This window comes from Apaloderma vittatum, unplaced genomic scaffold (assembly GCF_000703405.1).
Source record: "Apaloderma vittatum isolate BGI_N311 unplaced genomic scaffold, ASM70340v1 scaffold18644, whole genome shotgun sequence".
NCBI lineage: Eukaryota > Metazoa > Chordata > Aves > Trogoniformes > Trogonidae > Apaloderma > Apaloderma vittatum.
In genome coordinates this window covers 10,374-30,986 of record NW_009714557.1, presented here as the reverse complement: position 1 = coordinate 30,986, position 20,613 = coordinate 10,374, and the positions used below count along the sequence as shown (strand labels likewise).

The window sequence follows — 20,613 nt, the reverse complement described above, 5'->3', positions numbered from 1 at the left end:
ACATGGCTTGTAGTAATACATTATTCACCCGAGAACTGTAAATTCTTAATCTAACACTGTCAGAAAATGAGATTATCAACATTTTCATTATGAAGTGGAAGAAGAGCATTTTAAGAAGATCAGGCATGATCCATTAATTTCTTATGAGTAGGAATAAAATCCTTTATAACAGAAAACAATAATAAAAGGAATGAGTTGCATGAAATTCAGCTATAAACAACAGTTACAGCTTCTAAAAAAAGGCCACTATCTTTGGCTTTCCCTTGTCAAATTCAAGAGAGTTTAATTTTCAGTATTAATTTTAAAAAACTGCAGTATGATTTTATCCAATCATTATTCACATCTGCATTATTCAAAGCTTGCTTCATATTTCAAAGTTACCGCAGCACTTGCTTTTAATACAAAGTTTATTTTTAACATATAGTAATAAGTAGTTAAGTTTTTGGTTACCTTTTCTCTTCCTCAAGCTGATTGAGAAGCTCCACTTTCTCCCTGTCAGCAGCCTCCACCATAGCTCGTAGCTGGTCCATTTTTGCCTCCATCTCCAGTACATGCTAATTGGCAGGAAGAATGAGAAAAAAAAATCTTCGAAATTTTCTCCAAGTTATGTACCTATACCTCTGTAATCACAGTTTGGAAAAGTGATGGGCCAAGGCATAGGAAATGTTATCAAAATCCAACATGCACAAAAAAGAAAGTCATTGCTTTTTGAGCTGTGTCGAAAGTTCAACCCAAATCTGTTAAACAGAACTGGCGTGCTAACTCATCGAGCCAAAGCTCCCCCAAGGAAGATCTCAGAGGTACTGACTTCTGCAGCTTTAGAACACCACCACCTCTTACCCCCAGACTTTTTCAATGAGAAAACACAAATTCGGGAATCAAGTCTATTATCTTAAAGCCTCCGCTTTAAGAACAGCAACACCACTCTTACCCGGTCATGTCCATCGCGAACAAGAGCTAATTCCTGCTCTATTTCCCCTACGTGACTGGTTGCTTTTGCAACTTCTGCCCTCTCCAGGTCGCGTTCTGCCAGGAGCTGTTCGATGTGCTGCTGCTTCTCCTTCAGTGCCTCCTGGAGGGCTGTGGTACCCGAAATTTTTCTTGCATACCGGGAGGATGTTTCTGTCAACTTCACAAAGCGAGTTAGTTAAAAAAAAAAAATCATCATTCCGTAGCAAGTGAAAGCAAGGGGTATCTCCAGACTTTACAAACACTGGGTTAGTAAAGCAAATGCTTTCTGTGACCTACTGTACCCTCTCTTTTTGCTTTTAAATTCTTTTCTAGAATTTAACAATGGCCATAAAGACTGTTTTGCAGCAATCAGCAGGGAGTGTGTAGGAGACAGAAGGGTTGAAATGAAAGCAGAAGGCTGGCCTCAATCGAAGGTGTGCTTAGTAGGCTCACACAAAGGCTAGCTCATTATGGTTTTAAGCATCTTTTTGCACTAGAAAACAGAAAGGCAGCCTTTTAGCAAGTTAAAACCATTGTGCCTCTAGTTACCAAGTCATCATCTTGGGTCACCAGCAATAGTATAACTCATTTCCAAATGCTCTGTCAAAGCTTTTGGAATTCCAGCTAGCATTTTACCTCTGCTATGGTAATAAAGCATCCAGGGTGCAAAGCATTTACCTTGACCTAAAAAGCCAGCCTCAGAGCTACAAACTTCTTCAGAAGAACAACTGGCATCTGATTAAAACATGTTTAAATCACTCGGAATTAAATTACTTCTGGGGGGGAAAAAAAAAAAAAGTTTAATCTGAAAGATTAAACTTTAAAAGAATAGATAAAAATGAAACAATTCGGAGAATTATAGCTAAAATGAGCCTTAGGGTTTTCCTTGACCTTGCTTGATTTCTACTCCACTGAATGGAACCAGTGTCAGGGAAAATTCTACTTCCTTGAGAGCGTTTGATCTAGAAGTGAAAGTAAATAAACTGAAATGATGTAGTAAAAATGAGCAAGAGTTGTGAAAACAGCAAAAACTGAATTAAAAAAAAATCCAATATATCCAACCTATAAAAACTAACTTTAAGCCTAACAGCTCAAAATTTTAGGTATTACATGAGAATAACAACTCAGCCTTGAACGATACATCTACAAACCATCGCAAATGCTGGATCAAGTGACTTAAAAGGTCTGAGGCAGAACAAATCACCTTTCATTTTGGTGCTTAGGTTCGTTGTTTCAGATCCTCTCAGTTTTCAGAAGGTATCTCATTCCAGAACATACTGCTTTTTAACAACTTGTGCTCCTCGAATCTTGATGCCAGAAGAAATCCGAAAGATTTCGGAGAAACATCAACTTCCTTCAGACTTGGCAATAAACACAAATTGCACCAGACAGCCCTCTTGAATCATTAGGTCACCTCCTTTGACAGTTGCTTTTCTTCCACAAGAAGAAGAAAACATCCATGGCCCTGAATGACTCCGAGGGCTGTGCAGGAGCCCAGCAATTTGCATACAACTTATCATTTTCCTAGAAACTGGAGTAAGAAAAGCCTGCTGTTTCTAATCTGATTTCAGGAAATCCTGTTTCTTCAGTAGCTTAACTTTTAAAGAAAAAGCGTCACAATTTTGACAGGCCTTTGAACTTGGATGCTAACTAAATGCTCATGTTGCCTGAGAAAAAGAGTTGGAAGCAAGCTGCAATTTTAATTCCAGAAATAATAATTACAGAAGTTTTACGTTTTATGGCCTCAAAACATGCAAAAGCCCCAGGGCAGAGGCAGAGGCAAAATAAGCAAATGTACTGAAGGCATTTACAAGGTGTAACTGTGCTCTCTTGCTGCTTAGAGTACCAGAGCAGACCAAATAGAACGTGCAGGTCCGTACAAACGTTTCCCCATCAGCTCCCGCAGCCTGCGCGGAACCCGAGGCAGCGCCGTACGTTATTGCATCCATTTCAGACTAGAGGGCTCTCTGGAGCTAGGAGTGCAACTTCCAGAAGGGATTACCGAACAAAGTCCCACTGTTTGTGCCAAATAGAAATCCCTTGCGCTTTTTGTGCTAAGGTATTAACCCTCTTGCCCCGACCAACTGTTGACCTCTGCTCGCTTGTAATCTGCTTCAGTTCTGAAGGGCTACGGGAAGTCACCTCTCCGGTTCTGCGCCCGCTGGTCAGTGGGACAGTGTGCCAGCTAACCAGTTCCAGGGCAGCGGGAGTGATCTCTTTGCAATTAGCGGTACTGACGCACTTCAGTTTTAAAAGAGGAAAAATATCTAGGGTGACTGCGGGAAAAAAACAATTATCTCTATGCTTTTAATTGCCTTCAAAGGGGAACTTTTTAAAATTAGCCTTCTCAGAAGATAGCCATTTACTGCTGCAACCCAAGATTAGGACATTTATGTAACAGAGCAACTTTAAAAGTATCCACAGTAAGTGTATTAGGTGGAATTAGTACCGTGTTAGAATTCACCTGAGCCACTGTACTTTGCAACATTTAGCCTTTATGAATTCATACGATTAAAACCAAGTCTAGAAGAAAAGAAAGAGGCTTCTTGTCAGCAAAGGGTTGACAATTGCTACTTCTGTATTTCTCAGCTGACTCGTGGCTTTAACGGTAAAAGACAACTTTTTACCTTTTTGACAATTTGAAACAAGCTTGACGAAACAAGCTTAAGCTACAGAAGCTTTAGTAGGTACCAGATCCTCCAAGACAACCCTCTCCCATGACAGAGGTAGCGCTAGGAAAACGAACAGCCAAATGAAGATTCCAGTCAGAAATCACCGATGCCTTTTCAGTTTGTTGGCATCACAAGCCCCTTTCTTACTGCAGCAACACAGTTAGCCTGAATTAACCGTGGAAGCTTAAATATTCACATATTCAGCTACTCTTCAGGGCTAGCTAAGATTTCCTTCCTTCATGCATGCTTTGAATGAAAAGGAGAGCGCAATTAAATGTATGTTGTGCTCCACCCAAGATCTGTTCTAGTCGCAATTTATGCAAGTGTACCACAGGCAACTGCCACGTGGATTCCTGCTTGGGAAAGTAAAGCATGCAACAGAAAAAGGAGCTTACTAGTCCTGTACGGCTCGGCTTGCTGCTTACTGAAGATGCCACAGAACTCAGCGAGCTCAGGGAAGATGCGCTCGGGCTCCGTTTCAGGGCCGTGGGAGTAGCGAGTACTTTTCGCACGGTCGTCTTTGCTTTCGCTGGTGTGGTTGACGGGAATCCAATCTTTGTCACTTTGTGGACCGGAGCAAACAAACCGTATTTTGGCTGACACTGAAAATACCTTTAAAAAGCAAAGCAGACAGATGAGAGTATTAAATTACCTTCTACCTTTTCAGACACGCAATCTGGCTTCACGAAAAATTCTAGATCAATAATTTAAAAGTATTAAAGGACAGGGTAACAACTGGTGACAATCTAATCTATATTAGATTGCTTCTATATTAGATTGCTTCTTTTTTAATCACTAGATTTGGAAAGGGGACTCTGAGAGGATGAAACAGCACGATTACATCAGACTTCAGAAATTCAGAGTAAACTCATGAGCTAGAGCTCTGTTTCCTACACATTCCATTCAGATTCCAAGTTTAACACGCATAGCGCTTTCCTCTTCGATACATTCCTCCGAGCTGCCAACAGCAAACATGACAGCAGAGAGTTAATTAAAATCTGATTTTTATTTTTAAATCAAGTAGGTTTATATTTTATTACATACATTCCTATGCACGTATGCTTCTTTTTTATACAAAACATACACCTTTGGTAATATATAAACAAAAGCCACTTCAAATTTTAGCTTGTGACCGCCTATGTTAAGGTGGAGCAAGCCTTTGATAACCTCTTGTAACGAGTGCCAGGACCGATCTTTTTACTACAGGAGAAAGAAAGTTACATCGTGATGTGAATCAATGCTTTCTAAGAGTGACTTACTGGAAGAAGCAGCTATACGCTTCCCGATCTTTACAACGAGGAGCTTTCTGCTCCTGTGACGCAGGAAGATTTCCCCTAAGTTTGGATATGAGGTACTCAAAGACATTTTCTTAACCGAGCATTTATTCCAAGCATACATTCAAAAAGCAGGAAATTGTGTTTTCCATTACCAATCTATGAATAAAACTCACATGGGAGTAGGAGAGATCAACTAATCCCACGAATGTGGGGTTGATGCAGACTTTTAGAGATGTGTAGGCGTCATAAAATTCAAATCAGCATCTAACGATCTCCCATCACCATCAGCAGACAGTGAGGTTTACAGCCTAACTACTTCCCTTGATAGAAAGTTTCACGTAAGATATTAAACCAAAGCAGAATACAGAGACGCAAAAATCTTTAAGGCATCTGCTATCTGATGCTAGACTAACCTCGTTCCAGCAACGGCTCCATCGTTCTTTCCCAGAGGTTCATCCAGTTCTACTCCACACCATTCTCCTTTCGCAAAATCAGTTTCTCCCAAGAAACGCACGACTCCGGCTTTTGTTCCGCCAACCTGAAGCAATAAGAGACACGACTGCATTTAATACAGCTCCCACTTGAAACACCAAGCAATGTAAAATGCTGCCAGTAGAATCATGTTCACGAGACGTGTTAATGATACCACCAGTTCTTATTTCAAGCTGCATATTCTTTTATATTCCTTTCCCCAACAGTTTTGGTTTAAACAGATCTTCACGACCAAACTGTTCACAGAAGAAAAAACCAAAACAAACCAACAGACCCAAATCAAAATCACTTCCCTAGAATTTAGTGCTTTCCACTTGGATATCCAGGAAATTTGCCATGATGGAAGGCCACAAGTCTATTAGCTACAAGATTAAAAATACATTTAACAAGACTCAGTAAAACCAATGCACTGAATGCAATAGATTTGCACTATAGTCACACACAAATTTCTATCAGCAAATAAGGGTATCTAAGAACTGCTTGTAACTTATCCTAATTCTGTGAGGAAAACTACAAGAAATTAAATGTTAAAAAAAATAATCATTATTTTCTCTAAGGAATACTTCAGATGAACTGCATAGTATAACCCTCTTGCATTTAAAAGAATCGACATAAAGCACAACGCACATCGCTTTGTAAAACTGCACATGCGAACAGCTATTTTTTTCTTGGAGAGGGGAGAATAACTATCTTTAATCTAAAAAATAAACCACAACCAAACCAGAAAATCCACACACTCCTAAATGGAAGACTAGGAATCATCTGTTTTCAAAGTTATATTAAATGTTTACAGCCATCCCAATCACTTGCAATGTCTGCAAGATACAGCTTTTCATAATGCCCAGAGGAAGGAAGAATTAAATTAAGTGCAGAAGCAAAAGGTGTTCAGTGTTGCTGACACTTGCCAAGAAGGGCCACGAGCCAGAACTGCAGGATTCCTGCAGGTCAGAATGACAACATGTTGTGCCCTATTTGTATGAAAAACTGTCCAGCCTGCATCTAGCGTTATGAAAATAAGCAAATATTAATGAAAACCTCTTCAAAAGATACACTGAATTCAACACAGACATCTTCAGGGCTGCTTTTTTTTTCCACTTGTATTTTCCAGCACACATTATACAAGGAAATATTTTTGCAGCCTTAGTGGCTAGCTTGGATGTAACCTGCTAATACAAAAACTGCGATTTTCCTTTTTGTGTATTTCTTTGTACACTACTTTGAACTTCCCAGGGTAGAGAACAACCCACCTTCTCACTCCATAAATTAAGGTGCGTGACCACAGTACACTAGATAATTCACATGAACACATTCGGGAAGTGCTCACACCAGAGGTTAATTGTGAGGAATCCAGGAGCGGAGGATGTTATCTTGCCTGAAAGCACCCAGTGTCCTCAAAGTACTACATTAGTGCACAGGAGCTGCCACACACGTTGGTGCTCCAGCTTCTGGCTCATCAACTTCCCAGAGCCGACAGCTCCGTCAGCAACGCAAGGCTTCAGCTGACTGGAAAAAAAGAATAACTCCTAATCTACACAAGCCTCAGAAAACCAGGGAAGAATAATGAACCCTTTTTGATACTACTAAAATGAGAAAGCCGAGAGACACCTTTTGTCCGCCTTTAAAGCAGCAGTGCCCTTCTCCTCTCTCATCAGAGGCAGCCTTGAACAACATTTAATCTGCAGGTAACTTTTCTATCTTGCTTTCAGGGGCACTGTAGCAAATTATTACTCTTCATGGAGTAAGTTTACAGTTATCAGGACTTGGCCTAATATAGTAACTAGTAGAACATCTGGTATTTGGTGTTCTTGGCAGAGAACAGACAAACTTCACCCTCTCAAAAAACAAGCATGAGTACTGGCTTTGAGAAAAAGAATCATAACTGGCCAGAACAGTCACGTGGAATTCAGATCTCAGTGGCACAGTGGTGAAAGAGGAATATATAACATTTCTTTAAAAGTATTTCCTGGAAGAACTATCCCTTAAGTTGACACACATTATCCTCAGATACAACCTGCTTTTTCTAGAGGATAAATATTGTTATCCTCAGGACAAACATAAAATTAACTAAGCACTCTGAAAGTGTCTGTGCTATTAACTTCACACTAGGTTTTCCAAGTTCTCCTCCTCCTTAGCCCTTCTCTAGCAACTTTGGGCTTTTTTTTGTTATTTTTTAATTTAAAGAGAAATTTGGAAGACGTCTTTAAGTGAAAAGACTGGTTGGTTCGGTGCATACTGCTTCCTTTACTCAATTTTGTACTGTTGGCTGCCTGAACAAACAGAGTTAAACCAAAAGAGGCTGTAAAAAAGCCATTAAAGGAATCAGACAGGAAAGGCAGAACAATAGCCTAGATAAGGAGCATCCCTTCAAAGACAACAGTCAGGTTTGCACAGAGGATTCCTCAGCTTCTCTTCCAGAACTGCCTGGCCAGGCCAAGGAACTGCACTGCAGCTTTGTGTAGCAGTGGTGGTGGTGGGTTGTTCTGTAGCTGTTTGTCTGGTTTTTCCTCAATAAACAAGTTGATTACTAAAACACACACAAACCCTTCCCATAGGAACCTAAGAGGCATAAGCTGAGGCACTGGAGTGGAAGAGGATAACTACATGCAAAGACTCCCAGAGACAGGAAAAACTGTTGCAATCTGTTCCCTCCAACTCAAACTAAATAAATCTCTAGATAAGTAATGCCAGCTCACGGATAATACAGATTAAACTTGGGTGCAGAATAGTCCTTTTTGTTTCATACCTTGGCCCTGCTCATCTTCCACATTTAGTTAAAAAACAAAACAACCCAAACCCAAGATGTATTTATTTTGAAGCATTTAAAGTATTTGAAGCATTTATTTTGAAGACACTGCATCCGAATCACACACCGGGGGACAGGATCGAGTCAAAAACCTTTGGCAGTGCCCAGTGCCCACCGCAGCTGCGACAGCAATCGCCGGCACCATGCACGGGTTCTGTGACCCAAGGCCCGGCAGGAGCGAGCAAACGGAGGAATTCATATCCCGAGAACATATGGGGATGCACAACACGAGATCCCCAGGAGAAACAGCGATGAGACTAGTCTTGTAACCATGGCACCAGGGTTATTTTAAAACAAGACGCAAGGAAGAACGCCAAAGTCTTTGTTTTTTTTCCAAACCTAATCAAGCTTCTCTGAATAACCAGCTACTACATTTCTGCTTTCTGCAAATACTGAAATGTGTGTCCTCTAATGAGGGTACACTGTAGCTGCAAAGTGTTCAGAGCACTGACAAAAGTCTAGATATGCAGTTTTGCTCAGTTTTAAGTAAGAGTCTTCAGTTTTGAACACGGGGTTGGTGTTGTCCTCTGAAGCCTGAATCTACTGAAGACTTTGCAATCATTCCCAGACAATATATTTGTCTTCAGCTGTAATGAAGTACTCTGCGCGTGACAACACGCCTACCTTAAAAGGATTTAAGAAAATAATCACTTGCTTGGTTGGTCGTGCAATGTGAGGAGCTACTGTACAACACAGCATAGTAAAGACTTTTCCAGGGATAAAAGTTGCTGTGTGTATACAAAGTTAAACTTAGTGCTCTAAAGGGGGAAAAAGACTGAGACTTGACTAAACTGTATATACCACTACGAAAAAAGAATTGTGCTTACAGAATGACAGCATTATGAAATTTTAATTGTAAGAATTATAGCGAACAAATGTAAAAAAATCCCCTCAATCCAAATGCAAAAAAAAAAAGCTTCATTTGCAGATCTAAAAAAATAAAAAGCTGAGCTCCTAAAAGAAACAGGAAAAAAGTTTAATAAAAAAGTTTCTAAAAGTTCTATGGGAAATGAGGGCATCACTATCATGCAGACAGTTTTCAATGACCTTCATTCATGCTAAGGCAAGTCACTAAATAAAAGGAGCAGAGAAAAGAACCGCCAGATCTTTTTTTTATTATCAGACTCAATATAGTCAAGCTGTAAAATGTAAAGCAGTAGTATGTCAGAGAATCTAGGTTAGGCTACAGGACACTGTGGCATGAGGAAATTTGCTCGGAATTCACTAGTGTTAAGGCAAAAACATGGAAGAAGTTGTTAAATTTCATTTATCAAATTATACGTAAGCTTACCTTAATTTGCTGCAACGGAAAGTGAAATACCAGAACGGGTTTGCAAACCTGAAGCAGTAAAAGCTTCCTAATGAAAGAGCATCAGGATGAGCACGTCAAACTTTGTGAGAAAGTCTCTAGAGCTGCATTTCCAAAGATCGGTAGAAGGCGGAAACAAATCAGTGTAATTCGGGGGAAAAAAAAAAAGAGGTGATGTAAAAAAGTGACACTGCTATTTAAACAGTATTCACTGAAAAGACAGATCTCTGTGAAGAGAGGATAGCCACTGTCCGAAACTTTGTTAGTGGAACAGCATCACTTCCTCAGAGCAGATGAGCAGAGTTAAAAGGTGACTAACAATTGCTCTGCCTCCCCTTCTGCCCAAGCACTTACTTCTGGTGACTCTTGGAAAGCATCTCTTGGATATTTCTGTGTTTGCCACATAAACTGGGCATTTCAGACCCAGTCAAACCACAGCAGCCCTAACGTGCAACACCTGAAAACGCAAAAACCATCCAAACACACACATGCTGCCTCCAAAAAACCTGGGATCTACTCATCAGAATCTTCTTTCTGGTTGCTCAAAGTTTCGAGGGACCATTTCCAGCCGGCAAAATCAACTGCATTTAAATGATTTGTTCACCCGTTCGAGGCCAGAGGGAACCGTCAGATCATCTCCTCTGGCTCTCCTGAAACAGGCCTTTATGTGTCACCCTGTTCCATCTGTAACTAGCCCGTAACAGTTCCGAGCTGTACGTGCTGACGTTTTGAGATCAGAGCTGATACCCATCAGAAAACATGCTTCCACTGACGGTCTATTTTCATAGTTAATCATTCCATTGTTAGAAACACATTTAAATTTGAAATAAAAAGAATTTGACTGTGGCTTCTAGCCAGTGACTCTCATTTCGCTTTAATTTAGAAGAAGATTACAGAGCTCTTCAGCAACCAGCATTCACCACGCGGGAACACATGTTTGAAGCAGGACGCCTCTCTCGGTAAATTAAACTGATTGAGTTCTTCAAATCATTTACTGCAATATATTTTCTCTTGCTTGAGTCATTTTGCAGCTGTGCTCTGAATTCTCGCCAACATTTCCAGTGGGCTTTTCAAATAGCTAAGGATGGGACTATACAAGAGTATTCAAGTCGTGACCAAAAGCATGATGAGCACCGCTTGGAGTCCCGGGCATCTTCATATCGGTCCTTCTGCCACATCAACCCACAGACTCCTCCTTCAGCACCTTGAGCTCCTGGATCTTGTTCAGTCTCTCCAGCAGATGGGTGCCCACGGCTGTTACGCGCTTTATATTCTTATTCTTAGGCTCATCAACTCTGCCACCAAATGCAAAACACAACCAATGGCTTGGCCAGCTGTGGCTGAAACAACAAGTCCCTCTGGACCGCCCCATGCATATTGTTATTTGTCCAGCTGACTGCCCAGAGGTTTCATTAGGAATAAATTACACTTATGTCCAGAGCATGGATCAAAGCACTGAATAGCTCAAAGAAAATCCAAACTACTGTCTACATCCAATGGTGGTACCAAGTAATAGATCGATACGCTCCAATACTAATTTTGAAGTTAGTCTGTTGGATAGTACTCAAGATTAAAAAAAAAAAAAAAAATCCCATCGCACAACAGAATTTTCTTCATTAAATGTCTAGTTTCAAAGACAGAAGTAAAATGTGTTTGACAAAATTGCCAACATCTATCCTCCAGCACTTTTTACCTGTCTTATTTTCTTGACATTAGATAGTTCAGTGTCACAGATTTTTCTATTTCCTTTTACAATTATCTGGACAACATGCAACACTTGCTCTAGTACTCTTCCAGTCATGCCTTGATCATCTACTAAACTCTAAACTGGCTTCTCTAATTCAAATTTTTCAAAGTAGCAATTCTGTGAATAGCAGGATTAACGATGTCAGTTTTCCTGTGGCGTTGGATATTATGGTTGAGTGACTTCACTATCTGAAAATGCAAGAGTGACTACAGCTATTTCTATTGATGGGAACAGTATTTAGACAAGACTTTGATCATGTGGATTCTCTGACATGCAAAAATCTGTGAAGGCAAACTGCAGCTTTTCCAAAATGGGTGGTTAGATTCTCTACTTTCTATTTGGCCATTTCCATGAAACTTGGAAGAACTTTTCTTTGAAATCTCTTAAGTTTCTACCCAATTTGGTTGCAGTTGATTTGCAAATCCAAAAGCAAAGGCCAAACTGGGCAAAAGAGCTCATGTGCAATAAGACACTCAAACAGACACGGTGCTATCTTACCACTCTTCACTTCCAGAAGAATTTAATAATTAAAAATTGTGTGCTACTGAAGTTCAGGTCATGCAATCAACTCAGTCAGTCAGAAAGGAAGCAACACAAATAACTAACAGTAATTCCATACTACAAAAGCCACACGTGAATCTGCCACCACAAAAAAAAAAAAAAAGCTGCAAATGCGAAGACTAAAATAAGTAAATAAATAAATAGTTCTTTCGCCCATCCTGTGTTGAAACAACCAAGGACAACATGTTCCTGGATATCACTCCCCTTGGGAAGGCAGGGGGAGGGGAAGGGAGACAGGGAGTCCACACACATACACAGAAAAACCCCATTCCGTAATGAAGAAACTATTAACAAAGCCTGTCACTTACTGCTGTCCTTACATCCCAGCAACTCACATGTAAATTTAAGTTAAAATACAGAGTTGCCAAAACAAAATGACTCACAGCTAGATACAACTCATACCTTGCTGCAGTCAGGTAAATCTGACATTTTATTTATCTGTGAGCAGAGAGGTAACAATGTGTCCTGAAAAACATTTAAAAGTAACATTAAAAACAAACTAAGGTCTGCACTAAAAAAATCATCCGGAGTAATGAATCCCAGACAAAGCCTTTGGATACCCTGTCCTTCAGCTGCACTCTCACACGAGTATTTCACGCTGCACCAACCACTTTGTAAACTCATCTACATTATCCTTCACAGTATCCAAACTAGTATGTCTAAATATACATACATAAAAATACACATCCATAAATATACGAATTACTGTTATCCTTGACTTAACATGACAAAGGCAGCAAAATAGCTTACAGTCAACTCAGCTTAAGGATAACCCCAAAGCGTGACTGAGCACTGGAGAACATTCAATAAACGAGGCTCAGGAGGGGCTGGTCCCAGCAGAGCACACAGCAATTGCAGGGTCTCAACTTCCAAATTTTTCTTCCTTTTCTATCATTGTATGCACTGTGGCAAGATATTTCTGCATTCCTTTAACTCTAACAACGCTAATGAGTATTTGTTTTTCTAAATTTAAATGCTGACTATTCTGGATTTTTAACGCAGAAGCACATTTTCTATTCAGAATGTTGTTTCTATTCAGAATGTTACAGAAACTAGGAAATGGAAAACTTAAAAATACTACAGGGACAATGCAGGATTACTTCTAAAGGGAAAAACTTTGCTCCACATGCAGTTTCTCTTCCCCTTTGTTGCTGTTAAGAGCCCTGGAATTTAATCAGTTGACAGCCTTACGCCACCTTTACTTGAAGATAGGTTACATGGGTGGAAGCAAATCTGACAATAATCTCCTATCAGTCTTTCCTTACTACACCAGTAAAGAAAGAAAAAAGCAAGAAACAGAAAAGCAAGAAAGAATTTACAGTGTAAAACAGACAGTAAGAAAAAATTAGATGTTACTCATGCACAGAGAATAACTTTGCAAAAAGCCACATCAGCACATGCTGTAAATCTAGTTTGCAGCCTTTTGGGAACATATGGCCAGAGGCCCAAGTTCCAGCTTTAGAGCTCAGCTCCAGAAGCAGAAGATTTGGCAGAGCATGATGAAGCTGTAACTGGTTAAATGAATGAAAGCACTTTAATCCCTTGAGAAGGCTAAGGCCCCTTAGGTTGATAAGATTTTTATTTATTTATTTAAAACACAGCATCTGCTCCCTCTGGGAAAAAGCCGAAGATGCTCTCGAAGCTGCTTCAACTTCTGGTAGGTGCAAAGGCTGCCACACAAGGCAGGTTTCTGGGTTTGGTTGGTTAGTTCAAGGCTTTTTGTTTATTTGTTTTTTTTAAATTCAGCTCTGCACTGGGCTCTTAAAGTGTAACACCTAAGTGTTTGCAATCCCAGGGCAAACAGGTTCTCTGGCTGCAACTCAAAGAGGAAATAGAAACTGGTTTAGCCTGAAACTAATTTGTTCCCTGAATTAGTTTTGCGGTTATTCTTTCCCCATCTGGTTTGGTACCTAGCGATAACACTTCCACGGGCACAAGCAGTGATCACTTTTGCACAGGAATTCTTATTCATGCAAAGTTCAAAATGCTGAAAGTGTAGCCTGATTCTCAGCAGGCAAATCAATCCCAGTGGTGTTAAAGACCTCACGCTCAGCATTAACCCAGTAAAGGCTGGACGAGTACAATGAACAGAGTGCAGATTTCCACACCAACGCTTCCTACTTTGCCGCAACCCCCAAATATGAGATCAGGCTGTTAAGGTCCTCTAGTAACTAAATCATATCCAGATTCCAGAATGTACTTCAGATGCTCAGAATGGAAATGATGGTTAATATAGAGCTATTTGAATTGCTCTTTGCATTAATTATTCTTTTTTCGCTTTAGCTCTACTGTATTTTCCCAGTAAAAGTTATACTTCAAGGCAACAAAGGAAAAGCTAAATAATAAGGGGTTACATATCGGAAATACTTATTTTTTTTTTTTAAATGCATACTTTATTTTCGTCTATTTTCAACATTTCTACATACTAACAGGAAGTATTTCCAAATATTTGATAGTGAAAAGAAAACTACTGCTCAGCTTTAGGTCAACTAAACAATTAAGACCATGCTCGGTGGATATAGCTCAGCTGTACCAGGATTTGAGGGAGACAGACTTCTCATCAGAGATTTCCAAGACAGCAGAGAGCTTGCGTGCTCTTTTAACCCAATCGTCTTTGAGGAGGAACTACAGAAAGCTAAAGGACCTCTCCTTTTGCACTGCAACCTCCATTCTGGGTGTATGTTCAGCTCATATATTCACTTCACTTAGTTTGATTTGCTTTGACTCCTCCAGAATCTCAAGAAAAAGAACTTCTAAGAAAACAGGACAATGTGAATTTCTCCACGGTTGTTGTATCTCCCTTAGGGACATTAATGTCTAATGGGAACTATTTTTCTGATGTTTGTAACTCGATTTAATGGCCTAGAACACATCTTCTTCAAACTAAGGGAAAACAAAAGAAAAAGTTGTAGGTGGCTGCTGCAGCAAAACTGCTACAAATATTTTTCTGCAGGCAGCCACAGGAACACAGCTCAGCTGATATATCACATACCTTGAAGCACTGTCTGTCTGTTTTGATGTTAACGAAACTTTTATTGTTTTTTAACATACAAGCTCTTTTGGAAAAAGATGTTTTCTATCCCCCTTGCTTGCTTTTGCATCTTTTCGTCTCCACATCTATTGTGTTATTCAGCACAACCTCAGAGGAGATACTCCAAGCAAGCCCGCGTTTGAGAATATTACAGGCAATCATTTCGCAACTCTACTTATTTTTTGCAGTGGAATTTCTTTTCTCTGTCAAGCATTTGAATGAGTGTCCCAAATGCTTAGTTTGTATATAACTACTATTCTCCCTAACATTATCTGAATTAAGGAAAAATCCCGTATGGCACCTGTCTGAATCCAAGTAAGTCATCCCATAAACCATCCATCAGGAATTCATCCATTGGAAGCTTTCTTTCCTAATAAGTCCATATATTTTTTCAAGACACTTCTCTAGAAGCTTGGGGGGGACTCTTCATATGAGACCATGTAGCATTAAGTAATTCTAACTTCAAACGCACGAAAGACTGGTGAAACAACTGGAGATCAAAGGAATAAGAAAAAAAGCCTAAGCCATTTTTTTCTATCCACACATGCTTCGAACCCAACATCTCGGGTTCAACAAATTTCTGTCACATTCACATTTGCGTAACGGAAAAAAGAAGCAGAGTTGAGTTGCGAATTGGTAAACACGTTTCTCTGGCATTTAAACAGTTGAGAATGGCCTCGTTTCTTGCTAAGCAGTAAAAGCAAGCTGTATCATTTTGCCTTTTGTATTTGAGGTATCATCCAAAAAAAGCCAGCCGCCAATAAAAATAAGAAAAAAAAAGAACAGCTCCGTTCAAAGTAACTCTTACCAAGTACATTTGGACATCAAAGTTAGAGGAAAAAAAACTAACAGATTGCAGTAACGCTCCACACCCTAAGATCCCACACCAAGATCAACGAGGTCGAGCCACATCTGAAGTCCATTCTCGAATGCAATCTTAGCTGACGAGCTAGTTCTTACCTATCTACAAATCTGCCCTTAAGGACATACTTTTCCAGTTTTTTAATAAGACTCCTAAATGATCTTTTGTCTATCATGAATTCATTGTGCTGCTGAACTGCAATTCTACCCTGCTGGAGGCTCACTGCTTTCAAGACGCAATTCTCAGCAGTCGTTTTGCTCCTATATCCATAATCATCACAGCGTTGCTATTGCGCCGAGAGCCTTCCCAAAGTATTCGGGAGCAGCCAGCCCAAGCTGCAAGAACTCATCAACAGGGGCAGCGTTTAGTAGCTGGAGTTCTGCAATGGGATGGTCAGGCTGGAGCATGTCTCAGGGCTATGACAGTCGCTTCGAGGGGAAATTCTGTGCTGAGCTGGGACTTAGAAATTCCAGTGAGCCTCTCATCCTCTTGCATAACACGTTACTGAAAAGTTAAATTATAAATAAAAACCAAATTATATGGAACAGTCTCGCTGTGTTTGTACCTTGGAAGGAGCTGGAACGACTAGGCAAGCTGCAGCAAGTGACAGGCAGGTCTTTCCCAACAACCGATGCTAGCTCTAGGCTCTGAGGAGCAATTACTCACTAACAGCTCAATTCTGCAGTGCATAGTGCTGGACAGGAGTTCAGTTGCAGAGAAGAAAAAAATTTAACAGATAAATGGATTATCCAGCCAAGTTTACCATTATTTGCACCAATGCGGCCATTTGAGACATCCACATGTGAATTATTATTAGAAATTATATCAGCAGAGGCTGGAATCAACTGCAAAAAATTAGTACAAGACCCAAAAAGGGTAAAAAAACAGCAGAGAAGAATCCCGTCTGTGTAACATTCATATTCCTGTGTCTATATAATCTCAGACTAGCATAAAAATTACACGTATGCATCACCCTCCTGCCGTGCTAGGAATTGCACCAAAACCTCAACCTACAATTTGATGACTCAACAGGAAGACTGAAGGCAAACAGAGGAAGTAGGGAGGATGAAATACTAAGTTTAACCTGTTCTACTTAACAAACAGAATTTGGGACCTTAATACTATCCAAATGTGTCAGTTTGGATATGCTGCTTCTGCAACAAGCTCTAATAAAGACACAGGACAGGTAGAGCGATGCCTTCAGAGGTATCAGCAAACCTTCCTACACAAACAGGATGTCCCCGAAGATCTTGCAAAGACCCCTGAGAAAAAGCAAACAAGTAGTTAAAAAACCCGACAGATTGGAAGAGGACATGGCTCTAGCCTCTGACAGAAATAGCTAGGGATAAACGGTAAATCTTTGTTTCCACTGCCGCTCCAAGAAAACGCATCTCAGCCCAACTAGCTGTCAGCCAAGCCCTGCCCTCGCTTCACCTTAGTCTCCTTCTCTTCAACCTGGCCCTAGGTTTTAAGATCTCCTTACATAGAAGGACAAGTCAAATTCTTGCCAAAACAAATAAATTCATCTTCATTAATCATTATTTGGTGCCGCAGTGCAGGACAAACAATAAAATTAATGAGAGGGGTTTTTTTTGTTGTTTTTTTTTTTTTACACGAAGTTCCTACAGTGACCCGAGAAATGCTTTCTGTGCCAGGGCATTTGTTCCTGTTCTTTCTTTTTTTTTTTACATAAGGGAAATTAAAAAAAAAAATACATTATGAATATAAGAAGATTGTATCAAGATAGCAGTAAGGCAATTAATTCTTCAGCTTAATGACACGCACAAGTAAAAATCAGTGATCACAGACATAGAAATATCATTCTGGTTATCTTTAAAGGGTAAATACCTACAGTCTTCAGTAAAGAACAATATAAATAATGTATTTCCATATCTCTACTGCCTTTTCAAGAAAAACCTAGTATTTCAAGGCAAAGTTTCCCACCTTTTTCAGTAGGTGTATGTCAAATCAGTTATTGAAAATGACCAATGTTGTATTACATTGATCAAAACAGAAAAGGTACACAAAATTATCTTTTAAGAAATGCTTAAACTAATAAAACTTAACTCCCTTTTAAAATAGTGAAATGATCCATCAGCAGAGACATCTATGGCTCTTAATTTTAGGAAGGGCAGCCAAGTAACATGGCACATCACCAACGGAACACGTAATTCCTGGGTGATCAGCAGCATTACGTGACTACTTCTGTCGCTGCCTATCACCAAGGCAGGGGAACAATCAGTTATTGAACTGTTTGCTTTCTAAAGACACGGTCCTGAATAGCTCAGAAGAGAAATGGAAATCTCTGTGGAAATCTCTGTGGAAATCTCACAAGCTCATTTTTCATTTAGCACAGCAGTATATTCTTGTGGTTATGCAATGAGAAGCTACAAATACGTTGTTAAATGTTTTTTAAAACCTGGCAAAACACAATGGATTCAATCCTGTCAAATTAACCATTTTACTTTGGTAGTGTAAAGATCTTCCTACTGCACGCAAAGAGTTTGTCTACAGAAGATACCCAATGAAAAGAAAGCCAGAACACGATTTTACATTGCTTTGACCAAGGAAACAGTAAAATAGTTCTGAGTATTAGCAGAAGTTACAATTTATCAATCAATCACGGGGGCCATTGAGGACTCTTACCAGAACTCGATCTCCAATTTTGAGCTCCCTTTCTCCTTTCTTTAGTGATCCGGCTTCAGATAGATTTGATATAGATTCACTCGCAGTTTTTGAAAGATTGCTAATCTGAGAAGGAGTCGAATGCTCCTTAGCAGCAAGCGGGGAAGTTTTCTGTGGAATTCCTGAAGGCGGAAGCGCAGCAGCGGCCGCAGACACCACACTAGCAGCAGACGTGGAAGTTGGTGACGTAGCTCGAGAAGCATGAGCTGTCTGTGTACCATTGGCTTCATCTTCTGTCAGCACTTTTCTTGTCAATTTTGACGGTCTTGTAAATATTCCCCTCAAGGGTTCACATTGGAAATAGCGAACTCCAGCCACAGAGCCATCGTTCTTACCAATCGGTTCATCTAGAACGATCCCTGCCCACTGCCCTGGAGCAAACTGTGTTTCACCGAGGAACTGAATAAAGCCAGGTTTGTTTCCGTTGACCCAAACGCGCTCCCCAACTCGAAAATCATCCACAAACTCTTCATGTGCATCTGCTGTGGTCGTGCTTGAGGTCTTTTCACTGGAAGCTGCTTTTTCTGCTGGAGCTGGAATCAAGCAAAATGAGAAAGCAACAGGAATCAAATACATGAATATTCTAGACAGTAGAATTACTCAGTTTCAGTGTAATAAGCATTTGGAAAAACATGATTTCTGGAAGGAAGAGCACAATTTGAAATTTTCTTGGTTTGAAAACACTGTAACCTCAGGAATATAATAACTCCAAATCTAAGGACAGAGGCATTGAATGCATTTAATGTAGGTTTTGGTAAAAATCTTGTTAAGTTTACAAGTGTTACCTCAAAAGCTACCCAGTCCTTTTTATCATGACAAGGTTTCTTCAAGGAAAACTGCTTCATCAAATCCAATTAATAACTTCATTTTTTAGATCAGAAATACAAGTAAAAAGACTTTGGCGTAAATAGTAAAAATAGCCTGCAAGGTACTTTTTGCTACAAGGTGAATAACAAAAAAGCTAAGACATTTAAATACTCCTTACCAGCTGCAACAGGTGTGGGTGTTTTCAGCAACGTACTCCCATGTTTGATGGTCTTTGAAGGAGCCTTAAGTCCACTTGGTTTCAACATACTCATCTTTTTGCAAGACCAGTGTTAATCCTCTCCGTGCGTAGCAACTATCTTTTTCCAAACATGGATAAATTATATTACTCTAGTTTCTCCCACTCTGGAATAAACCTGTATATAAAAACATTAGACATGGAACAAGAGTCAGTGTTTGAACTCCTGCAGCAGATATTTCTACACATACACCTCGTCTTTGTATGAAATGCATGACAGAGGATGCTTTACAGTAACATCCAGAGGCATTTCCAAACCCTCATCTTCTGTAGGCCATTTTCTATTAAAAGACACCAAGGCTGAACCTAAAGCATCAGAACAGCTCACTTCACTGAATGCTGCTGTATTCAGCTTGAGCTTTAAACTGAAAGGCTATTTTAAGTAAGAAAAACAATACCCTTAACAGCATTTCTAACATTACAAATAGATAAAACCATTCTGCACACCCTACTGTTCTCGGTCACATTTGTCAAGTATTGCAACATCTCAGCAAAAACAACCTGAGACCAGAGAACTCCCTGCAAGGGAAGCCAAGAGAACCAGGGATTTCAGGATAAGAAGAATAAGGTTTATAAGTGACTGGAAAACTACAAATGACCAAGAGAGTTGGAGGATGAGAGTTAAAAAGTAAACATCCACCTCAGCTGCTTGCGATCTTTTAGATCACAAGATACGCTGGCTCGCAGTCCCCAACACAGTGCCCCAGCTCTGCTCCTCTGGAAAGAGGAGGAGGGACTCTTCCCGACCGACGTTGCTAGGATAGAGCGCTGCTCGGACTTGGAAGCCAGCTCTAAGCTTTTCATGGAACTATGTCATGAGGGTTCTGCCACAGACGGCACCTTCCTTCTGATTACAAAAGCTTTACAAAGGCTCTTTCGGCTGTAACGAAAAATCTATGTTTTTTTTTTCTTATACTGTAATTTCAAAGCCAAAGTGCAACTTCTGCACCACCTTCAAAAGCATAAACTGCTCTGCACAAATACAGCTTGGTTGTTTGCCCAGCTTTATCTATAAAGGCACTGCCAAACCAGCTATGCCCACTTAAAAAAAAAACCACAACACAGCACGCATCTAAACAAACAAACCAAAAAAAAAAAGGAAATGTAGACATGTAGCAACAGACTGTTTGCTCAACTGTTTGCTCCCAACATGACAAACA

The 20,613-nt window shown here is 40.0% G+C and overlaps 1 protein-coding gene across 3 annotated transcripts in view; it reads right to left on the bottom strand.

Annotated features, from left to right (window-relative positions):
- Nucleotides 1-19,469, bottom strand: part of CLIP1 (CAP-GLY domain containing linker protein 1) — a 57,018-nt gene extending 37,549 nt beyond the window's left edge. For all 3 annotated transcript variants that reach the window (XM_009868818.1, XM_009868820.1, XM_009868821.1), the window contains exons 1-6: nucleotides 19,376-19,469; nucleotides 18,352-18,923; nucleotides 5,314-5,438; nucleotides 4,019-4,235; nucleotides 932-1,129; nucleotides 451-554 (exon numbers count right to left, since the gene is read on the bottom strand). In XM_009868818.1, the coding sequence (XP_009867120.1) occupies nucleotides 451-554; nucleotides 932-1,129; nucleotides 4,019-4,235; nucleotides 5,314-5,438; nucleotides 18,352-18,923; nucleotides 19,376-19,469 (1,310 nt within the window). The remainder of the gene's footprint in view (nucleotides 1-450; nucleotides 555-931; nucleotides 1,130-4,018; nucleotides 4,236-5,313; nucleotides 5,439-18,351; nucleotides 18,924-19,375) is intronic.
- Nucleotides 19,470-20,613: the final 1,144 nt, after the last annotated feature.